Source organism: Salminus brasiliensis, chromosome 4 (assembly GCF_030463535.1).
Source record: "Salminus brasiliensis chromosome 4, fSalBra1.hap2, whole genome shotgun sequence".
In the NCBI taxonomy this organism is placed as follows: Eukaryota; Metazoa; Chordata; class Actinopteri; order Characiformes; family Bryconidae; genus Salminus; species Salminus brasiliensis.
In genome coordinates this window covers 40,612,271-40,632,546 of record NC_132881.1, presented here as the reverse complement: position 1 = coordinate 40,632,546, position 20,276 = coordinate 40,612,271, and the positions used below count along the sequence as shown (strand labels likewise).

At 38.4% G+C, this 20,276-nt stretch overlaps 1 protein-coding gene across 2 annotated transcripts in view; it reads right to left on the bottom strand.

Annotated features, from left to right (window-relative positions):
* The window catches only part of tbck (TBC1 domain containing kinase), a 76,166-nt gene extending 57,442 nt beyond the window's left edge, over positions 1–18,724 (bottom strand). Inside the window, exons 1-16 of one of the 2 annotated variants that reach the window (XM_072677089.1) lie at positions 18,612–18,724; positions 17,141–17,370; positions 14,819–14,891; positions 13,532–13,646; positions 11,720–11,793; positions 9,815–9,956; positions 9,575–9,635; positions 8,689–8,750; positions 8,490–8,551; positions 8,012–8,160; positions 6,855–6,993; positions 5,346–5,445; positions 5,191–5,240; positions 4,934–5,063; positions 2,923–3,021; positions 198–260 (exon numbers count right to left, since the gene is read on the bottom strand). In XM_072677089.1, the coding sequence (XP_072533190.1) occupies positions 198–260; positions 2,923–3,021; positions 4,934–5,063; positions 5,191–5,240; positions 5,346–5,445; positions 6,855–6,993; positions 8,012–8,160; positions 8,490–8,551; positions 8,689–8,750; positions 9,575–9,635; positions 9,815–9,956; positions 11,720–11,793; positions 13,532–13,646; positions 14,819–14,891; positions 17,141–17,333 (1,512 nt within the window). In that variant the 5' untranslated portion in view covers positions 17,334–17,370; positions 18,612–18,724. The remainder of the gene's footprint in view (positions 1–197; positions 261–2,922; positions 3,022–4,933; positions 5,064–5,190; positions 5,241–5,345; positions 5,446–6,854; positions 6,994–8,011; positions 8,161–8,489; positions 8,552–8,688; positions 8,751–9,574; positions 9,636–9,814; positions 9,957–11,719; positions 11,794–13,531; positions 13,647–14,818; positions 14,892–17,140; positions 17,371–18,611) is intronic. The other variant, XM_072677088.1, reaches the window with a different exon arrangement.
* Positions 18,725–20,276: the final 1,552 nt, after the last annotated feature.

Genomic DNA, 20,276 nt, shown 5'->3' with positions numbered 1-20,276 from the left:
ACACTACACTTTATTCAGCATTAGATATTCAATGTCCGGCAGCGTTAGAGAGAAGCTGGACAATCACACTAAGCCCTATAAATAATTAAACAGTCCTATGAATAATACAAGACCTCTGATTACTTTCAATCAGTTAAGTGACCGATAAAGACTAACAATCACAACAGGCACAACAACAACAAACACAGTGGCGATACCTGTCTGTCTGTGGGGATGGGGGTGTCTTTGTCGATGGCATCATACTTTGCCTGAATGTCCCCCTACAAGAACAAGAATGAAAAGTTAAAGCAAATTCAGTATCTATAAAACCTAAACTAGAAATGAAAAAGAAAAAGCACAGTGCGATCAGTATGATCAGCCACAACATTAGCACCACCCGCCTAAAATCTGACTGTTCGAGACTCCAATTGGTATCTGGCACTACCAGAACCTTTAAGTACTGTAAGTTGTGATGTGGGGCGTTGGTTGACTGCTTGTCCTTTCTGGACCCACAAGACCTGCCTGATGTTTTGGAGATGTTCTGACCCAGTCGTCTAGCCTTCACAATCTGACCCTTCTCAGAGTCTCATGCTTGACCATTTTTCTTGCTTTTAACACAAACCTTACCTTGCTGCCAAATATAAACGGGTCACTTGCTGCCTAATATAGCCACAACTAGACAGATACCACTGTAGATGAAGATAATCTAGGTGGTTCACTTTACCCACTACATAGACTAAAGTATCAAAATCAATTGGATTTAGAAAGCATCTCTCCTATTCAGGAAAAGTTTTCTACAAGAAAATGAAGCATCACTGTGAGGACTGGATTGAATTTAGTGACAAGAGCATTAGTCAGGTCAGGATGTTGGATGATCACCACCCCACCTCATTCTAAAAGGCCTAAAAGGTTCATGTCATTTTCTGCTCCAGAGGGTCCGGCAATACTTCTACAGTGACTAGGCAAGCTGTGTGTGTGCATTTGCCCATCTGTGTCAGCAATGGGTGCAACTTAAAGCAGCTGAATTCATTTGTTAGAAGAGGTTTTAGACATTTAGACATATAGTGTACTTTGCAAAGTACAATGGAATAAGATCCATACATAGGACCTTCACATTTCTGTATATTTTGCCTATTTAGTTCTGCATATTAGTGCCGTCCTGCTGTAGATTAATTACCTGAGCCTCACCACAAGCAGTTCAATGCATGCATGTCCTGACATGGAGTAAATGACAAATAAACCTGACTCGAAATTAGAGCCTTGTTTAGATTCAAGCGTCAAACTGGTTTAGATCAACATTGCTTTAGTTAAATGTACTATGTTAAGTCTGCCAGGTATCACTGCACAATAAACATTACTCTCAAAAGAGACAGGATACTTTGTACCAGAGCCAGCTACTAGCTAATTCCCTTCTGCCTGACTGTGCATGGTATCGAGCCCCATGCAAACATTCTGAAAGCTCCAATCTTTCATTTTATTTTACTCAGTTCCATCTAAACCTCATCTGCTTCAGTCGCTGGGCAAATACGCTTTGCCAGTTAAAGATCAATATTGCCTTGATGATGACATATGACCCATTGCTGCCATTTCCACACCTAGCACTCCAGCTTTATGTTGTCGTTCTTCACTGTGATATTGAAGATAGCAGAATGCAAGTGAGCACAGCAAATGGAAAGCTCAAATGTTTTAATGCAGTACTTTGAGATAACATATTGCACAAATAACCCAAAAGCAAAAGTCAATAACCTGGAAATTGCCTCTAAAAAGATATCGGCTACTGTAAACCCTGGACGGTCATTTTAATTGGCAAATTTGTAAGACACAGCCTAAAGAAAGTTCTATCTGCTTTCAGTTCCCTTTAAGAGCCAATCGAATATTGCTGAAACTGTAACCTCTGCACTGAAACATCCAGCTAAGGGGAAGAAAGAACGACAACAAACTCAGCTATTACGGTCCGAGGTTACTGAAGATGGAAATGGGATTGTCGATACTCCTTGATGGTTATAACACTGCTGTTCCAGCAAAGTACCAATCAATACTCTATATAAATACTGCTCTGAAAAAGAGAAGCTGGCAGATGGTGAGGATGTGGAGAGGTCATTGAGGGCAGAAAGGCAGTGAAGATTAGGAATAATGTACAAATACTGTACTGCCAACTTGTTAACAGCTAAAGCCGGGTCTTTGAAAACCTGATTAAAATAATACTGCCTGCAAATGACTAAAGTTGAAACATTTAGACACACCCATTAAAAACAAAATCTAATACTACTGCTGCAGCTTAGTTATGTGAGATATTTGCATATCATCATCTATCACTGATCTTCATTTTTACAGTTTTTAACCTTTTTACATACTGTGGATCAGGCAAATGTTTTTTGTTTTAGTTTTTTTTTTTACATTGTATCAAAGTTGAATGATGAATGGACCAGCATAAATGCTCTGAATTACTTTTTTAAAAATTCCTTTCAAATGTTTTTATCTCCAAAATGGCAGCAGAAAAACTTCTGTATGTTATACTTTTCGTTACATTCAATGCTGAACCATTCAAAATTATTTGGAGCATTTCCAATAGGATTCCAATAAGATTATTCCTATTGGTCCATTCAGAATTATTTGCACAGTGTACAGAGCTGCTACAAGGTTCAAACAATGGAGAAAACTGAAAACAGCCAAAAACGGACAGCAGCGGTGTACTGTACATAATAAACCATTTAAAACCATTACAAAAAGTAAAAAGCCAGTAAGTGCGAGCCTTGGTCCTAAACTCATCATACAACATAGGCAAATCTGGCCATTAACAGGTAGGATGTACAATACCAGGAAAAGCACACAACTGCAGAAATCTGCCCTCCCCAGGCCAGGAACTGCTAACCCCTGACATAGTTGATATCGGATATCTGCTGAAATTTAAATGGTTTGGTTCCAGATTATGTTTTCACTCACCTCAACTCCCAGTAAAGTGGCCCAGGCCAGTCCCCTAAGCAGTGGGGGGATGTCCACTCTGGCCTCCTTCCACACCTGGTTCTTTTTGTATGGATATGCCTGAACAACAGCATACAATCATCACATTCAGCTCAGCTTTAAAGGCAAGGCAAACCAATACATTCTATAGAGACGTGATGGAGATGTGTAAATGTGAAGAACCTTTTAAATTGGTGAAAAACTTTTACATCAAGTGAAGGTTCTTAAGATCTTTAAAAGGTAGATACCAATGCCAATAACAGCAACATTCATAATCATGTGACATATATACCTCTGTTAACACATTGGTAATATTAGCATTAGTATGTAGCAGTGTATAGATCTACACCACCTCCTGGTTTCTACACTCATTGTCCATTTGATCAGCTCCACATACTATACAAGAGCCCTGTATAGTTCTATAATTACAGACTGTTGTCCATCTGTTTCTCTATATGCTCTGTTAGCCTCATTTCACCCTGTTCTTTAATGGTCAGTAGCCCACAGGACTGACCACTACAAAGCATGTATTATTTGGGTGGTGGGTCATTCTTAGCACTGCAGTGACTCTGACATGGTGGTGATGTGTTAGTAGTGTGTGTTGGTGGTACGAGTAGATCAGTTTTTAGACAGCCTTAGCATCACAGCTGGACTGAGAACAGTCCACTAACCATAAATAGCCAGCCAACAGCATCCTGTGAGCACTGATGAAGGACTAGATGATGACCAACACAAACTATGTAGCAACAGATTTTGCATCTAGAGGGTGGAGTGCAACTAGGTAGGAGTGTCTAATACCCTAACACACCACCACCATATCAGTGTCATCGCAGTACTGAGAATGACCCACCACCCAAATAACACCTGCTCTGTGGTGGTCCTGTAGGGTCCTAGCCTTTGAAGAACAGGGTGAAAGAAGGCTAACAAAGTATGCAGTTTAACAGATGGACTACAAACTGTAGTATAATGAACAGTGAGTGTCAAGTCAAGTCAAATGTTTTTGCATAGCACCTTTTACACCTGTTGTCATAAAGTAGCTTTACACAATCAGTAATTAGTAAAAAATAGAAAAAAAGAAAAATAAATAGCATAAAAAGACATTAAAAAACCTAAGACCCCCAATGAGCAGCCAACAGCAACAGTGGCAAGGAAAAACTCCCTCAGAGCTGGAGAAAGAAACCTTGAGAGGAACCAAGACTCACAAGGGTCCCCATCCTTTTCTGGTCAGAACTATTTAGAAATTATTGATTAAAGTTACCAAACCATCTATACTGTTGAACTGCTCTGATCATAATCATAATATATTAATCATGGTGTAGTATAACCTTACAAACCGTCATGGCAGTGATGGCCAGAGTAATGAGAATAATGATAGTTAATAGTGGTCAAATACATTTTTATAGTGGCAAAATGAATGTGGTTGGTGTGGTGCAACAGATAACACCACTACCTGCCACTGAGTTACAACACCATGTGGGAGACCAGGGTTCAATTCCGGGTTCAGTCCCGGCCAGACTCCTAACACTACATTGGCCCACCTCTGTGATATGAAAAACCTTGTTTGTCGCTCTGGATAAGAGCGTCTGCTAAATGCCATAAATGTGAATGTAATAGTGTAAATACAAGGAGGTGGTATTAATGTTATGGCTGATTCATGTATATCTCAGCACATGCCAGCTTTAGAAAGTCAGGGTCAGAAAGCCTAAGAGCAGAGAGTGTTAAGAGTTGTGCTCAAGGACCCAACAATGGCAGATAGTGAAGCTAGGTATTGAACACAACCAGGAGACCAATATCCTGACCACTGAGCCACCACAGCAAAATGGTTCTTTGCCCTGGTTTAAGGGTTCTTCACATTGGTGGAAAGCCTTCTTTATAAACAATGAAGTGTGCCAGCAAAAGGACATGGCATCTGTGCTATCATTAAAAAAAAGTGTGTGTTTCTTGGTCTTCATGTGTGTATGTAAGGGGTTTTGTGTGTGCGTGTGTTCCTCACCTTGAGCAGCCTGTCGAAGAGAACGATGCGTGTAAGCTGGTACTCGGTGTCTCTCTCGCGGATAATGAGCGGCAGGGTGACGGCAGCGGACAGCTCGTTATTGCTGTTGGACTGGGGCAGGGAGCTCTGCCTGCGGGACACAGAGGGTTCCAGTCTGCTATCGGAGCAACACTCACTGGTGTCAAATTCTCCAGTGTTACAATAAGGGGAGATTGGGCAATTATTACGCTCAGGAGAAAAAGAAAAGCGGCTCTTACTCATCCTCCAGCAGCGGGTAGTACGCCTCTCCTGCCACATCCTTCAGCCTCTGAGATGGGGGCGTTAGTAATGTTTCAGTACCCACACTTTACAAGGGTAAAGTATTTGATGAGGACACAAGCACACACACACATGCAGACATGGTCACACTCACATTTTTCAGCTGACAAAGGGAGAGTGTCACAGTGGTGTCATCCAGGAGGAAGCTTCGGTCCCTGCTTTGGCCAAAAGACTCTCCATCTTCTAGAATGAAACTAGAGAGAAGAAAATATTCAGAGTTATCAAAAGCAGGAACAAGATTTACACTAGACACATACAGGTCACAGACGATATTTGAAAAATGGGAACATTTGAAAAAGAAGAGCTGTGCTGTGTTTGTGTGACCTAACAATGATATTTCAGAGTGTGTGTGTGATCTGCAAAAACAATACACCAAGAACCCAGCTTAGTCTCATTTCAATATGAAAAAGGTTTTTGTAATGTCCAGTCTAATGGTCTATTTTTGCAGGCCCTGTTGTGGCCATTTGTTGTTGTTGTTTTTTTGCTGGTTTAAAGCATACACTGTATAAGAGTCACATATAACTTTCATTCTGACCTTTTATGGCTAAATTGGAAGCTGGCATCTTGTTTGTGCATGCACAGTAGGGGAAAACTGGAGCCAGAGACTGCACAGTAGAGTAGCGCACAAACCCCACCCATTTTTCTAAGTGGCAGGCCTCACACTGTCTCTATACCAGGGACATGCACAGCCACTGAACTTGACTTTCATTAGAAATGAGCAAACACGATTACTACACACTGGAGACTCAATCAACTGCACTCCACTATGCCTCTAATTGTCTTGAAATATCTCTGTGTTCACAATATCATATGGTCAGTATTAGCTGTGTATCAACTCGCTCACCTCCATCGCCAAACCTCTGTATTTAACCATCACTAAATAACTCCTATAAATGAGTTAATTATGAAGAAAAACACTGAGCGGGTATTCAATTGAGGGAAGCTTGCAGAATTGACAACACCACAGGTTAAAACACTGGAAGTGTCATTTTGAATTAAAGCTTCCTTTCTGCTCTGTTTAAATGGGATTGCGGGGGCTTAAAAGTTGCACTGCAGGCAGCCACCAGAGGGCGTGAGAGATGTTTTGGATTCACTTTTTAACCACTGTCATCCAGTCCACTCTTCTAAACTGTGGTTTAAAGCAGCTTTATTCGAGAACTAGTATTGTTTTTTTTTTTTGCTTCTGGGCTCCCCCTACAGTCTATGCAGTTCTGGATTTACAGATCTGGGGTAAGGCCTGGGGTAAGAATGACAGAGACGTAATTCTCCCTATTACAGTCAGTCAACTTGATTCTGAAGCTATTTTGAGTAAAGCTGCTACATAACATTGCTTTAAATGTTTCACTAAAGACATTACAATGCCTGAATGTTACTTATGCACATTTTAAAATAGATCAGCCAGCAGAATCAACTTTGTGTGCAACTATGTTTTTTATTGCTGTATAAAAAATGAGGCTTATACACTCCGTACGCTCTCGCTCATTTAGAGTGCAGATTGGATCTGAGAACAATAAAATGTGAGTGATATATAACTAATATCATGCATTTTCTTGTCCAGAATTTCTGACACTGTGTGTGTTTGGGTGTGTGGGTGTGTATGTACTTGGGCAGGGTGCAGACTGGAGGTTTGGACTGGATGATGCCTTTGTTGGTCAGTTCTTTCTCCAAGTCTCCACCTGCCAGACACCACAGGTGGTAGACCTCATCCACAGATCTCTCCGACAGGAAGTCCTCCCCATCAACTGCACAGATTATAAAGAGCCATTAAAGTTAAGATGATTTATGATTAAATACGTTCTTTTTATTAGAGCTGGGAAATACATGCAATGGTTTCTTCATAGTAAACTACAATATAATAAGTTATGAATATTAACATATTAACATTTCTTATTATTCTTATTAATATCATACTTACTATTCTATTTTAATATACACTGTATGTTTACATATTCTACACTGGACAACCAAATATATGTTAGGATGTTTCAGTCAACATTGCAAGCATAAATTCAAGGATGAATAATATGGTGTATTAATTTACTGAGGGGACATTTTTGTCAAGCTATCTGCTGGGAGATTTGACCATCACTTCTGAAATACAGGCATTAGCAATATTAATATTAGAACTTTAGAAACATTTTAGCTACAGCTCTATTTATCACTGAATACTAGTGCTGGGCAATACGGGAACTATAAAAATCATATTATATCACAATATTTAGAGACATTTTCATAATACACAATATTTATTGCGATGTTTTGACCTGCAGACAAAATGCATCTGTAGCAGATCACAATACAATAAAATATTGGCATATTGACCAGCCCTTCTGGATATTATTCTACACATTTTCTGCAACCATACAGCGTTTATATTAATGTGAACACTATCTCCAAACATTTGAATAGTAGTATATATTTTGACATATTCAAAATCAGTAATTACAATATTTTTGTGTCTGTGTGTATTATGTTTAACCCTATATAATATAACTGGCATATTTCTAGTACAATTTACTCACATATATATTTTTAGAAAATTAAATGAATTATGTATAGTAAGAGAAGTCTACATTATAAGGGCACTGTCCCACTGTTTACAGTTAAATCCTCTGTTACTAAAACCAGATTAAGGGAACGAACAGTATAATCATATTAACAGAAATACCACAACAAATGCAGAAATATTTCAATACTTATAATTATAAAATGATAAAACAGAGAAAAACAGATAACACTATATTGATGTAGTACTGAGACCTTTGCAGAGTTCATTGATGTCCTCAGGCAGTTCCAGGTGAGCACAGCGCAGTGAGGAGGAGAATAGACTCACTGGACTCTGATAGGGCGTGTAGAGACAGGACACACCCTCAAACACTGCATCCTTCAGCAGCTCTGCTGGTGTGGGCCTGAGCCAGAGGGTAATATCAACTTTTTACTACTATGCTTTAAGCAGTTCGCGGTCACTCACATTCTTGATGTTTGGGGTTCTGTGTATGTTTCTGAATATAAAATAACATATTTAACATTCTGAAAATCTGCCAATTCTATTCTGACCTACTCTTAAAGATTAAAAAAAAAAACTTTCATTTTACTGACTGGTTCTTTTAAATACTGTAGCTTCTCTCAAGAACAATAACACACAGTGGTTGTCCCACTGAACAGCGTGGTGAATAGAGCTTTAGTAACATAGAAGATGATTCCATAAAGAAATGATGGACTGTATGGAGCTGGTTACCTTTTTGAGGGCAGAAAAGTCAGGCATTTCCTCAATAAAGCCAGCACATTCTCAGGAAGCTCCTGTAATGCACATGGATTATAACATTAGTAACGCAGTCATTTATTGCTCTATAGACAACATAAAGAAACATGTATAGACATGCTGTGTGGTACTGAAGAACTCCACTAGGCCTGGGGCACAGCTACAACAGGTTCACCTTAATAATGTCCAGACACCCATGTTCTTCGGCAAGGACGGTAACTATGTCATCCATACAACCTGCAGAACAAACAGAAATAACTGTATTTCACTCGACGCTGCAGGCTAGAAAAAGTAAGTGAACTCTGAACAGTGTAAAAGAGCTAATTGCCAAAAGTTTCATTTAAGGTTAAGATTAAGGAGAGATTAAGGAGAGATCAGATTGCAAGTGTAGGTTTTACAGCTGCTTTGTCCATTAAATAATTACTTGTGATTACTGATTACTGACAAATCTTCTCTTCTTAGCTCTTCTCAAGACTGAGATGTGTTGAATGTGTTACAGCTGGAAAAGGCTATAGAAGTGTTCAAAACATAAAACTCATGTGTCAATCAATCCACAATTAAAATGTCTACACATTGTCTACATAGGTGTCCTGTTAAGATCACTACAACAGCAAAAAAGGCAACCCTGAAAGAGGTGAGAAAGAAACCATTGGTAACAGTAAAATACCTACAGAAGACGCTACAAAAATCTTTCTTCTAATAGTACATTGATGATGCTAATAGAAGCACAGCATGAAAACACTGCAGTCAAATAAATTGTGAGCCATGTCAAGCTGGATGTTTCACAATGCTCCTAGGAACATGTTGAACAGACAGATGAGACAAAAGTGGAACTTTTCAGTCCAAACACACAAAGCTATGTTTGGAAGAAAATTGAACACAAACACCAAAACCTCACCCCAACTGTGAAGTATGGTGGAGGGAGAATCATGGTTTGGGTTGCTTTTTCTGCCTCAAGGCCTAGACACCTTTCAATAGTTGGAGGAACTCTTTTTATATAAAAATAATAACTTTTTGTTATTATTATTTCTATATATTTCCATACTGCAATTTCAACTCACCTAAAGTAATAATGAACTTCAGTCTCTCACTGATCTCAATATTCTGTAAAAGTTGTCTCCCCTGGTGAACAAAACAAACATCATAGTTACTGCATTTCTACTCATTTTACATTCACATATTTAGCTTAGTGGTAAAGATTAAGGCCAGTGACATCATATATACACACAACAAAACAAAAAACAAAACCTTCTATTTATCTCAGCTATGGCTTTCATCTTACAAGAAATGAAAGTACATACAGCACACAGCTCAAAAAGCAGCACCCCCAGAGACCAAACGTCTGCTTTAGGCCCAGAGGGCAGAGGGGGCTCCCCGAGAGAGCCTTCAGAGGAATGGAACGAACCCTGTGCAATCACCTCTGGAGCGTGATAAGATGGGTATCTGTAGAGAGAAGATATAGAGAGAAAGAGAAAGAGAGAGAAATGAGGGACAGAGCACAATCAAACACTCAGTGGAGACAGAAGGACAGAGGGTTACAGTGGATTAATCTAGTTTAAGGACATAAAACTCCAGTGCAGTTTAATGCTTTCCCCCCTGACTCAGCTTGTCTGGTAATGCTGAAGGACTGATTATTAGCTGAAGAGCTGAGTCAGAGATGTTAAAACAGCGATAATGTCACTCCACAGAGTGCCATGCTCCTCCAGGCAGGAGGTTTAAACCCTGGACTAGACAATGACTCTTTCTACAATTCTGACAAGACCAAACTATACCATTACTTCCAATAATCAGATAACCAGTTAAACTGCAGGTATACTTTTCAGTTATCAATCTAAAGGTTTATTTATTCTGTGATGGCTATGAATTACACATCAGTTCTTGCAGTCGGATTTGATCTGAAATTGGTCTGTATGGATTGGGCAGCATTTTAAACATCACAGCTGTAGCTGCGATTAACTGGAGCACATTAATACAGAATGCACTCATCAATATTTCATAATGACTTGAATGAGGCTCATTCACTGATTATAGGGAGATAATTCTGGCACTCTGGCATTATTTCAAATAATCATCATCATCAACTCTTAGAAGCAAAACAGTTTGTGTCCAGCACTGAAACTGCCTATATATCTGGATGCTTTTACTTTTACTTTTTCTGTCCTGCCACAGTAGGTGGATGTTATTGCTACATTTAACACCCCCTTGATGTTTTGTTTGCTTAATATTTATGATGTATGTTTTTCCTTGTTTGTTGTCATATTTTACCAAACAGGACTTTTAGAATCTTAGAATCTGTGGCTCAAACCCGTGATTTTGCACCATTTTGCACCAAAACAACACTGCTAATAAAAGAAACATGACATAGCGGTCATGCAAAAACCTTGAATTGCCAAAATGGCAACAAGTAAAAAACCTTGACTTTCAATTTAAGGTACAGAAGGTTTTTTTTTTAAGCTCATTTTTTGAATAAGGAAGTGTCCCAATACTTTTGTCCATATAGTGTATGAATAAATATGTATTTGCAGGGAACAGAGAAAACATACCTTACTGATTCCATCAGAACCAGCTCATATTGTTCACATAACTGTCCACAATAAGGCCAAGCGCAGAGAATCACTGCAGCGGCATCAAAGTCAGAGTCAGATAAGCTTATTACATTTTCTGGGCAGATGTGGCTGTGCAGCAAAAGCCGACAGGAAAGGACATGCGGGGTCAGAAGCATCCACTCCGTGCGTCCATCATCCTGCCCGAAAAAGGCAATCTCCAGCCGGATATTAGGAGGCAAACCCTCAGAGAGCAGGGCCTGCCGCATAGCCCTGTTATTTACGACTGCCTAAGAGGAAGTTTGCTTTGATATCTGAGACACGTTTTTGATCAAAATGAAGATGGACCATGATGACACACATCTCATATTAGCTCATCTTGTTTCATTATGGGAGCACAGCACACGCCATTGATCTTTCCTTTTCATGAAACGCTGACGTTTCAGATCAGAGCCATGATGCATCTTTAGCGAGAACCATGCCGAGTTTAAAGGTTCCCTCGAGCTTTTTACATAATGGGAATATGAATGGGATTCCATCTGCATCCATAAAAAAATCTGTGTCCTCCGAGCAACTAAAAAAAATCATACGGGTTGAATTTTGCAGAATACATCCCGAGTGTGGGACAAGGGAAAAAGCATTATAGCATAGAAAACTACTTACCCGACAGGGAAATCCACATCTGCTCCGTGATCCGTCATATGATAAAGACCAAACTTGGCCAGCTTAACTTTGCCCTGTTCACAATGTGAAAAAGAAAAAAATACTGTCCAATGAAAACAATATCCACACCGTCAGAACAACAGGGAGCACTGCATTAAAGAAACTCATCACTGGTAAGAGTATGGTAAGAGCTATCCACACAGTAAAAACTATACAGTCAGGCCAACTTGATAATGATAAAGTAACTGATTTCAGAGCTTTTTTTGGAGTTAACTCAACTTAGTTTAGTCAAACGTTCTCCTAATTTACATTAACTCAAAGTTCTGCATCTCAGTTTGGTCAAAAATACATTTTAAAGCAGCATTAAGGAGAATTGGAGTTTCTTGCTCTTGTGTTCCCCCTACTGTCAGAAAGTGTAAATCATTCTTTGAGCCACACTTTGAGCCACAAAGAACGAACACTGCACATGCATTTCTGGACGAGCTGAGAGATACAGAACAGGCCTCTGAAGTGAAAGTAGTATGTGGGCCGATGTGGTAGGACATTATTACGGGACACAGTGCAGTTAGCAGTGTCCTGAGTCTGGATTTACAATAATATAAATAATCTGTCTCTCTGTTAAAGGTCTGTGAAGCATCAAAATGATTTTGAAGCTTTTTTGAAGGTAAAATTCTACATAATGTTGCTTTAAGTTGAGACAACACAAACATTAGTAAGTATGATCTCCCATCTCTTGACAAGCAGGCAGTTAGCCAGTTCAATTATACCTGTGTTTTTATGCAGTGTAATTTTACAGCTCTAAAGTGGCACAACAGTCTAACTGCTTGCTTATCAAGTATGAGGAAATCAAAAGTTTAAATCCCAGCAAGGGTTCAGCACTCAATTGTCAAAAGCCTCCCAGTCTGGGGGTGTCATGTGATAGAGGGAGTCCTAACCTGCAGATGGGAATTAACAATAATGCTCAACTCAGAATGTAGTGTTGACCAAGCTGAGATGCAGAACTAAACAGAACTGAGTTAGGAGAGCTTCATTTTAAGGTGGCCTGTCTTTACATTATTTGTACAGTAAATACAAATAAATACAAAGGTAGGAACCAGGAAAGAATTAAGGCAATCTCTTAAGATTCCTGTCTGATGTAGTCCACTTTTCTACAAAGTCTATGGTTTTTGTCCAAGGAGAACACAGCCTTGACACTCACATTCAGTATGACAACTGTAGGGTGCATTGGAAATCCAAATGTGTGTGTGATTGGATCAACAGGCAAGACGGAACACTTAGACTTCAATCTTAATTTTCAGTCTAAAACTGCAGGAGAGATGCTGGAAATGGTAGAAACAAACTATAGCTGAAAGTAAGCTCAGTTTGTGGAAGACCTAAAAGACTAAAATTGACAGTAATCTCAGAAGGCTATTATAACCCCTGCCTGAGAAGATTGACACTAAGGGAACACATGCATTTCTGGACAAACTGATAGACACAGAACTGTCACTATAAGGTAAATAAGCATATGGACTGGCATGGTGAGTAGTATTACAGGATTTTACACAAATATGATTCAGGTTACGCATTGTCTTACCCACTTTACCCGAGTTACACAGTGAAGTTAGCAGCTGGCCGAGCTAAGAGTAGCAATGACAGAGGCATTATTCTCCCTATTACAGTCAGTGGAGCATCGCAATGATTTGGAAGCTGCTATTTTAAGGTACAAATGCTGCACAGTGTTGCTTTAACACACTGATCCCGTTTTACAGGTAGCCAATGAGAAGAAATACACACTATAAAATCCAGTATTTCAGCAGGTGTCTACTGTACCTTACAGTCTAGGAGCACATTCTGTTGGCTGAGGGCTCGATGCACCAGGCCATGTCTGTTCATAAACACCAGCCCCTCCAAAACCTCAAAGGCAATCTGCAGCACCCTGTCCGAGCTAGAACACAGACAAACATCTCAAGCTTTAAGAAGGAAGAAGTGGCTAATTCTGCTAGTCAACAACAACAATAGATAAGACTCTTTAAATTTTGCAGCCATTTCTGTCAAATAAAAATAAATAATAGATTGACTATATATTACTGTTTATTTAAACATAACATTATTATGATCCTTAACCTCAAAGGTCAGGTACGGTAAAGTTTTAATATAAATACATTGTTTAATTTAGTAAATGTACTAAATTAACTCACTATCGCCCAGCAATATCACACAGCCCATGTTCACACCAATGTACTATGGTTATTAAATCTCAAATCATATTATTTGAAAATATGTAAAATATTAAAGACTTGCTCCACTCTGAATGCACTTGCTAATTGGCATCAATATAAAATGAAACTTCATCTGTACCATATGTGCAAATATGAGGAGGTGGCAATAGGGGTTTACAATTCCTCCAAAAATGATAACCCACCCTAATAATTAAATTTAGTACTAAATTATGACAAATGAGACACTATGAGACACCACCATAATATGGTATAATAATAATGTTTTAATACAATTAAAATGGCATTTATTAATATGAACTACAATAGTTCTATGATTATTTAAACATCTTTTTTAAGTGTTATACTCATAAAACACTTTGGTTCAACAGCTGGCTATACATGAACTGTTAAAATTGAAAGAAGGAAGCTGCTAATTACCATTACCTTTGGCGGTTCCAAGTATATTTATATAGATTTACATTATTTTTAGTTAGTGGCAGGACCCCTCTTGAGCAAAGAGAACACTGCACTAGAAATCATAACAAGCTTCTAAAACATCAAAATCTATCATTTTATTCTACCTGACCCCTCTCAAGGTTCTGTTCAATCTCCCCAATGTTTAATTTAAATTTATACTTGTAATCTGAATCTGTATTATGTTTTGAATTAGAGAAATGTACAGGAAGCTCATTTTGATTCAATGAGGATATTTGGATTCAGTAATATAGACTCAATAGAATCAATAGGCGAGGACCAGTTTAGATAGTGGTAAAGTACCAGTACACCTGTGAGCCATTAGGTTCTTAATAAGAAGGTTCAACTGAGGGAACTGATAGTTATCACAACAAGCTACTGAATTAAGATGCATAACGCTTCTGTATTTTTATATATATTTTACCTGATTGGTTTGTCTTGCTTGAGAAGGTCCTTGAGGTTGCGTTCATAGTGCTCAGCCACTACAACCAGCCTTTCTGCAAAAAACAATAAACAGATTTATAATGAAAAACCAGTGAAGAGTCAGTGACATGTGACAAGACTAAGACTCTGTAGTAGTTGAGTCCAACTGAAGATACTACATAACAGATAATACCATAATTGCTAAAATATGATCTAAATTGGCATAATAAATGAATTGGCCTATCTCTGTTCAAATGTGCATTAAGTCTTTTGGAATCAAATGGTAAGGTTAAAGACACTGAGAACAAAACCAGACTTGAATGTAACAACACTGCAGTCGAAACATCACCTTCATAGTCATGCATCACAATGCATCGGCTGCACTCTTACATCCCAGGCCATTTTTCAATAATACATTATTTAAAACTGGGACAAAGCAATTTATTTTAGCTGTTTGAGAAGCTCTTTTGGGGAAACAATCACCAGACTGGAAACGATGAAATATATTTGGATAAAGTGAAACAGGCTGTGCATCTTAGTTCTCCCTTGCCTCCAAAAAAAGGGAGCTGTAATAATTTTGAGCCTTCAGTTATTCAGAGACGTGTAGAACGGATGGAATACTGAGTTCAAGTGGGGATTAAAGCATTTTGTTTTTCAGTAAACCGAGTTTGTAGAAAAGGGACTGTGGAATTGAACTGCAGCTCCAAACACAAGGCTTGTTTCTACCCCATTTCAAACCAGGTACTATTCAAACCATGCATGTGAGACCAGATGACCACTACACTACAGAACCCACAGGAGCTCAACTGTTCTCTGCAAACTTAATAAGGTTATGACCTGGTGTGTGTTTTCAGAAGGTCATCCATGTCCTCCAAAAAAATCATCAGGTGGGCCAGTCACTGCATAGCAAATCCACCAACAGCTCAACCCCTCCCCCTTGGGGAGTATACTGGGGAGTAGTGGCAGTGGTGGCTTAGCGGTTACAGCACTGGGCTATTGATGACAGGGATGTGGGTTCGATACCTGGGCTCTGCAAGTTGCCACTGTTGGGCCCTTGAGCAAGGCCCTTTACCCTCTCTGCTCCCCATGTGTAGGAGTTGGCTGCCCACCACTCTGGGTGTGTGTGTGTGCTCACTGCTCCTAGTTCACTAGTATGTGTGTTCACTACCACAGATGGGTCAAATGCGGAGAACACGTTTACGTGCACCTTTACCTTTGTCCTAAGGGTCTAAAATGACCCAAAGATAATCTATGTGGTACTCGGGTGGTACAGATTTCAAGGAGCACAAAACAAAAACTATGAATGTTTTTACATTTCAAGCAAAAAGATCATTTAGGGGATTTTCTCTGCTGTTAAACACAGCGGGGGTCATTTTTGACCCCTAAGACAACACAAGGGTTAATGACTCACTGATTAGCAAACCACTGATTAGGTATTTGAGATATTGTAAACTATAAACAACACTGGACTTCTAGTACTCTTCTGATCAAACATTTACTGCATGATAAAAGGACAACTCTCAAATGGACTTTTCCCAGGTCTTTTAGACTGCTATGGATGGTTCTTTGAGTGATGCCACAGAACAGTGTTTCTCGACCCTGCACATTTTAGTGCTGCCCCTGGTCCCAACACACCTGATTCAAGCTCTTTCAGAGTAGCAGGGGGTGTGTTAACAAAGGGAATCCACTGAAATGTGCACAGCAGGGTGCCTCCAGGACCAGGGTTGACAAATACTGCCATAGAAGAACCAGTTTTGGATTCATAAAGAACCATATTGTAGAGATCTGTCAGTGTGAACAGACTATACAGAACCTCTATATCAGGGGAATGTTCATTGAGCCTATAAAAAAATTTTCTTCATACTAACACATGTCTATTTCACACATACTTCTTAATGAAACCCAAAGTGGTTCTTTTATGGGACCGTTTGTAGCATCTATTTTTTAGATTGCAGTGCTAGTGTTAAATATACATAGACCTTATCAAACTAGAACATACACACGATCAGCCATAACATTAACACCACTGACAAGTGAAGTGAACCACATTGATTATCTACAGGCAGCAAGTGAACAGTCAGTTCTTGAAGGTGATGTTTGCGTTGAAAGACAGAAAAATGGGCAAGCACAAAAATCAGAGAATCTGAAATTGCGATGGCTAGACAAGAGGTTTATCTAGTATGCACTGGTCAGTATCTACAAACACAACCTGGCCAGTGGTTCACAAAAGGAAAGTCAGGTGGTGTTAATGTTATGGCTGATGGGTGTGGTATGGCATTACAATCTGTGCCATTCTGAAAACAACAGGCAAAAACCACCCTACCATGTTTCCCCCGAGAGATGTCCACATACTGACACAGTCTGGGGTGGGTGATGGTCTTGAGGATTTGGAAGCGGCCCAGGATCTTGATGGAGTTGGGGGTCAGGGGGAGCCCATTACTGCCACACACATCATGAGGCAGAGGGGAAGCGAAGAAGGTGAACGCCCCAAGCTCAGCGTCCCTCAGGGGCTGCATGGCCTTTCCCACCTTCACCTGGTCGGCACACACACTGCTTAGGGACAGAGATGAGACAGTGAGGAATCCATACAGGGAGTAGTGTTTACAGAGCGATGGTTAATGTTAGGTTTGATGGTTTAGCTGGTCTACAAACATGACTAATTTGACCTGGCAATGCTGGTGCATCAGTATGACCAACTTGACCAAACAAGAAAACCAGTATGACAAACTCTATCAGCTTGGTCAAGTAATCTCTAAAAAAAAAAAAAGAAAGAAAGACCAACATTACCAGGCTAGTCAACCATCTTGGTCATCAAAGACCAGATAAGACCATCTTAAACTGGCTACCAGGAAAAGCTGGTCTTCAGCTGGACTGTTCAGCCGAGACAACTGACGAATAACTTTGTAAAACACTTGATATGAACTAGCTAACTTTGTCTTGTCTCTGGTTCTGTTTAGTAGTCAGTGTTTATTGTATTGTCTCTGGGTTTTAGAGCCAAGATCTGTAGGAAACAGCATGCAGCTAATAAATTCCTTGCATTACTAATATTTCGCATATAACAATAAGCAGCTTCAACTTGACAGTTCATGGAAATGAGTGTTGATATTGTTTACATTTTTACAAATCAATAAATATCACTATAATATCAACAATAAAAGGCCATTCAGGGAATACAGGTCTACAGAGATCTACAGAGGGCTACAGGGGGCTACAGGGGGCTACAGGGGGCTACAGGGGGCTACAGGGGGCTACAGAGGGCTACAGAGGGCTACAGAGGTCTACAGTGGGCTACAGAGGTCTACAGAGGGCTACAGAGATCTACAGAGGTCTACAGAGATCTACAGAGGTCTACAGAGGTCTACAGAGGTTCTACAGAGATCTACAGAGATCTACAGAGGTCTACAGAGGTCTACAGAGATCTACAGAGGTCTACAGAGGTCTACAGAGGGCTACAGAGGTCTACAGAGGTCTACAGAGGTCTACAGAGGGCTACAGAGATCTACAGAGGTCTACAGAGATCTACAGAGGGCTACAGAGGGCTACAGAGATCTACAGAGATCTACAGAGGTCTACAGAGGGCTACAGAGGGCTACAGAGGGCTACAGAGGTCTACAGAGGGCTACAGAGGGCTACAGAGGTCTACAGAGGGCTACAGAGGTCTGGCAGGCTGAGGACTGGGCTGGTCAGCTGATGAATGAACAGCCTGAACACTCGCCCAGTCAGATTCTCTCTCTAATAATTATCACCCAAACGACCAGGAGAAATGAATATCAGCAGAGCTCACAGCCACATACCGTCTGCTGTTTATTCCTCGCTACTGAAGCTCCTCATAGTAACTCCTATCTCTCTGCTCCTCCATCAGTAAAACAGCGGGACGGTTTTTCCGGAGTCGCTCAAAAACACATACGAGAACGTGACGGGCGCGTCATCACTAAGCGACAAACACAACACTCGCAACACACACAACACTTCTTAATGTTTATAAAACCAAAATACCACACTTTTAATAAACATTCATACATTCTTAATGTCATTTTATAATACATTTATTTAGATGTCTATAACTCAAATCGATGTAGATGTAGTTTTTAGCGCCCTCTAGTGTATTTCTTTATTTCTTCATGTTTGTCCTGTCATTTGTTTTGTCTCTGATTTTTTGTCCCATTTTTATTGTTTTTTATAGTTTTAATAGTTTTAATAGTTTTGAAATGCTGTTTTTATTATTTTGTTGTTTTTATTTTGCAGATATAAAGATACACTGATATCAAAAATAAGAAAGAAATGATAAGAAAAGTACATTTCTTACGAGTGTACCGCTGCTCTCTGAACAAAACCTTACACCAAACAAGTGAATTCATTGAATAAACATGTTAGAATAAATGTATGTATTTTGGCCCTTTTTTGACCATTTATAATAAATGTATTACACAATGTGAAGGGTAATATTATATTAAAACACATACTAATACTACTACTACTAATAGTAGTAGTAATAATAATAATAATAATAATACAATATACAATACAAGTAACAAGGTAGGTTTTTTTCTTAGTTATTAATCATTCAACTAATTAAATAATTTAATTAAAACAAGAGGTCCATATTTTTATCATGCAATTTTTTTACAGAATCAGCAACAACTTCCACATTGATGAAACACAGCCTGAAGTGAATAGTCAATGGCATAATCCTGGATTTGTGTAGCTAAAATTGTATGTATAAGATTCATTATTTCAAACTACAGTTGTGGGAATCAGATTTACAGATGCATACTTATATTTAAAACACAATGGTGGTGAGATATCTCATTAAACTGAGAATTTTTTTATTTTAATCAAAAGCCTCATTTGACAAATTAAGCCTTTAATAGACAGATGTGACATGAAGAATAATTGTTCCTTTTTTATGGCTTTTTAATGTTATGTTAGTCTCTGTTGTCACTAGTCAGCTGTAATAAGCTTGATCTTATTACAGTCTTTTTAACCTCTTTCCACTCTGACATTCATGTATGCACTTGTATGCACAAAAATACATAAATAATAATTCTTAAAAAAATTAAATTATGAATTAATTATAAAATAAAAGTAAATAAGGACAAAATAATATAATTTTATATAATATAATATAATATAATAGATTATAATATAATATAATATAATATAATATAATATAATATAATAGATTATAATATAATATAATTTTATATAATATAATATAATATAATAGATTATAATATAATATAATATAATATAATAGATTATAATATAATATAATAAAATATAATATAATATAATATAATAGATTATAATATAATATAATAAATATATAATATAATATAATATAATATAATATAATATAATATAATATAATAGATTATAATATAATATAATATAATATAATATAATATAATATAATATAATATAATAGATTATAATATAATATAATATAATATAATAGA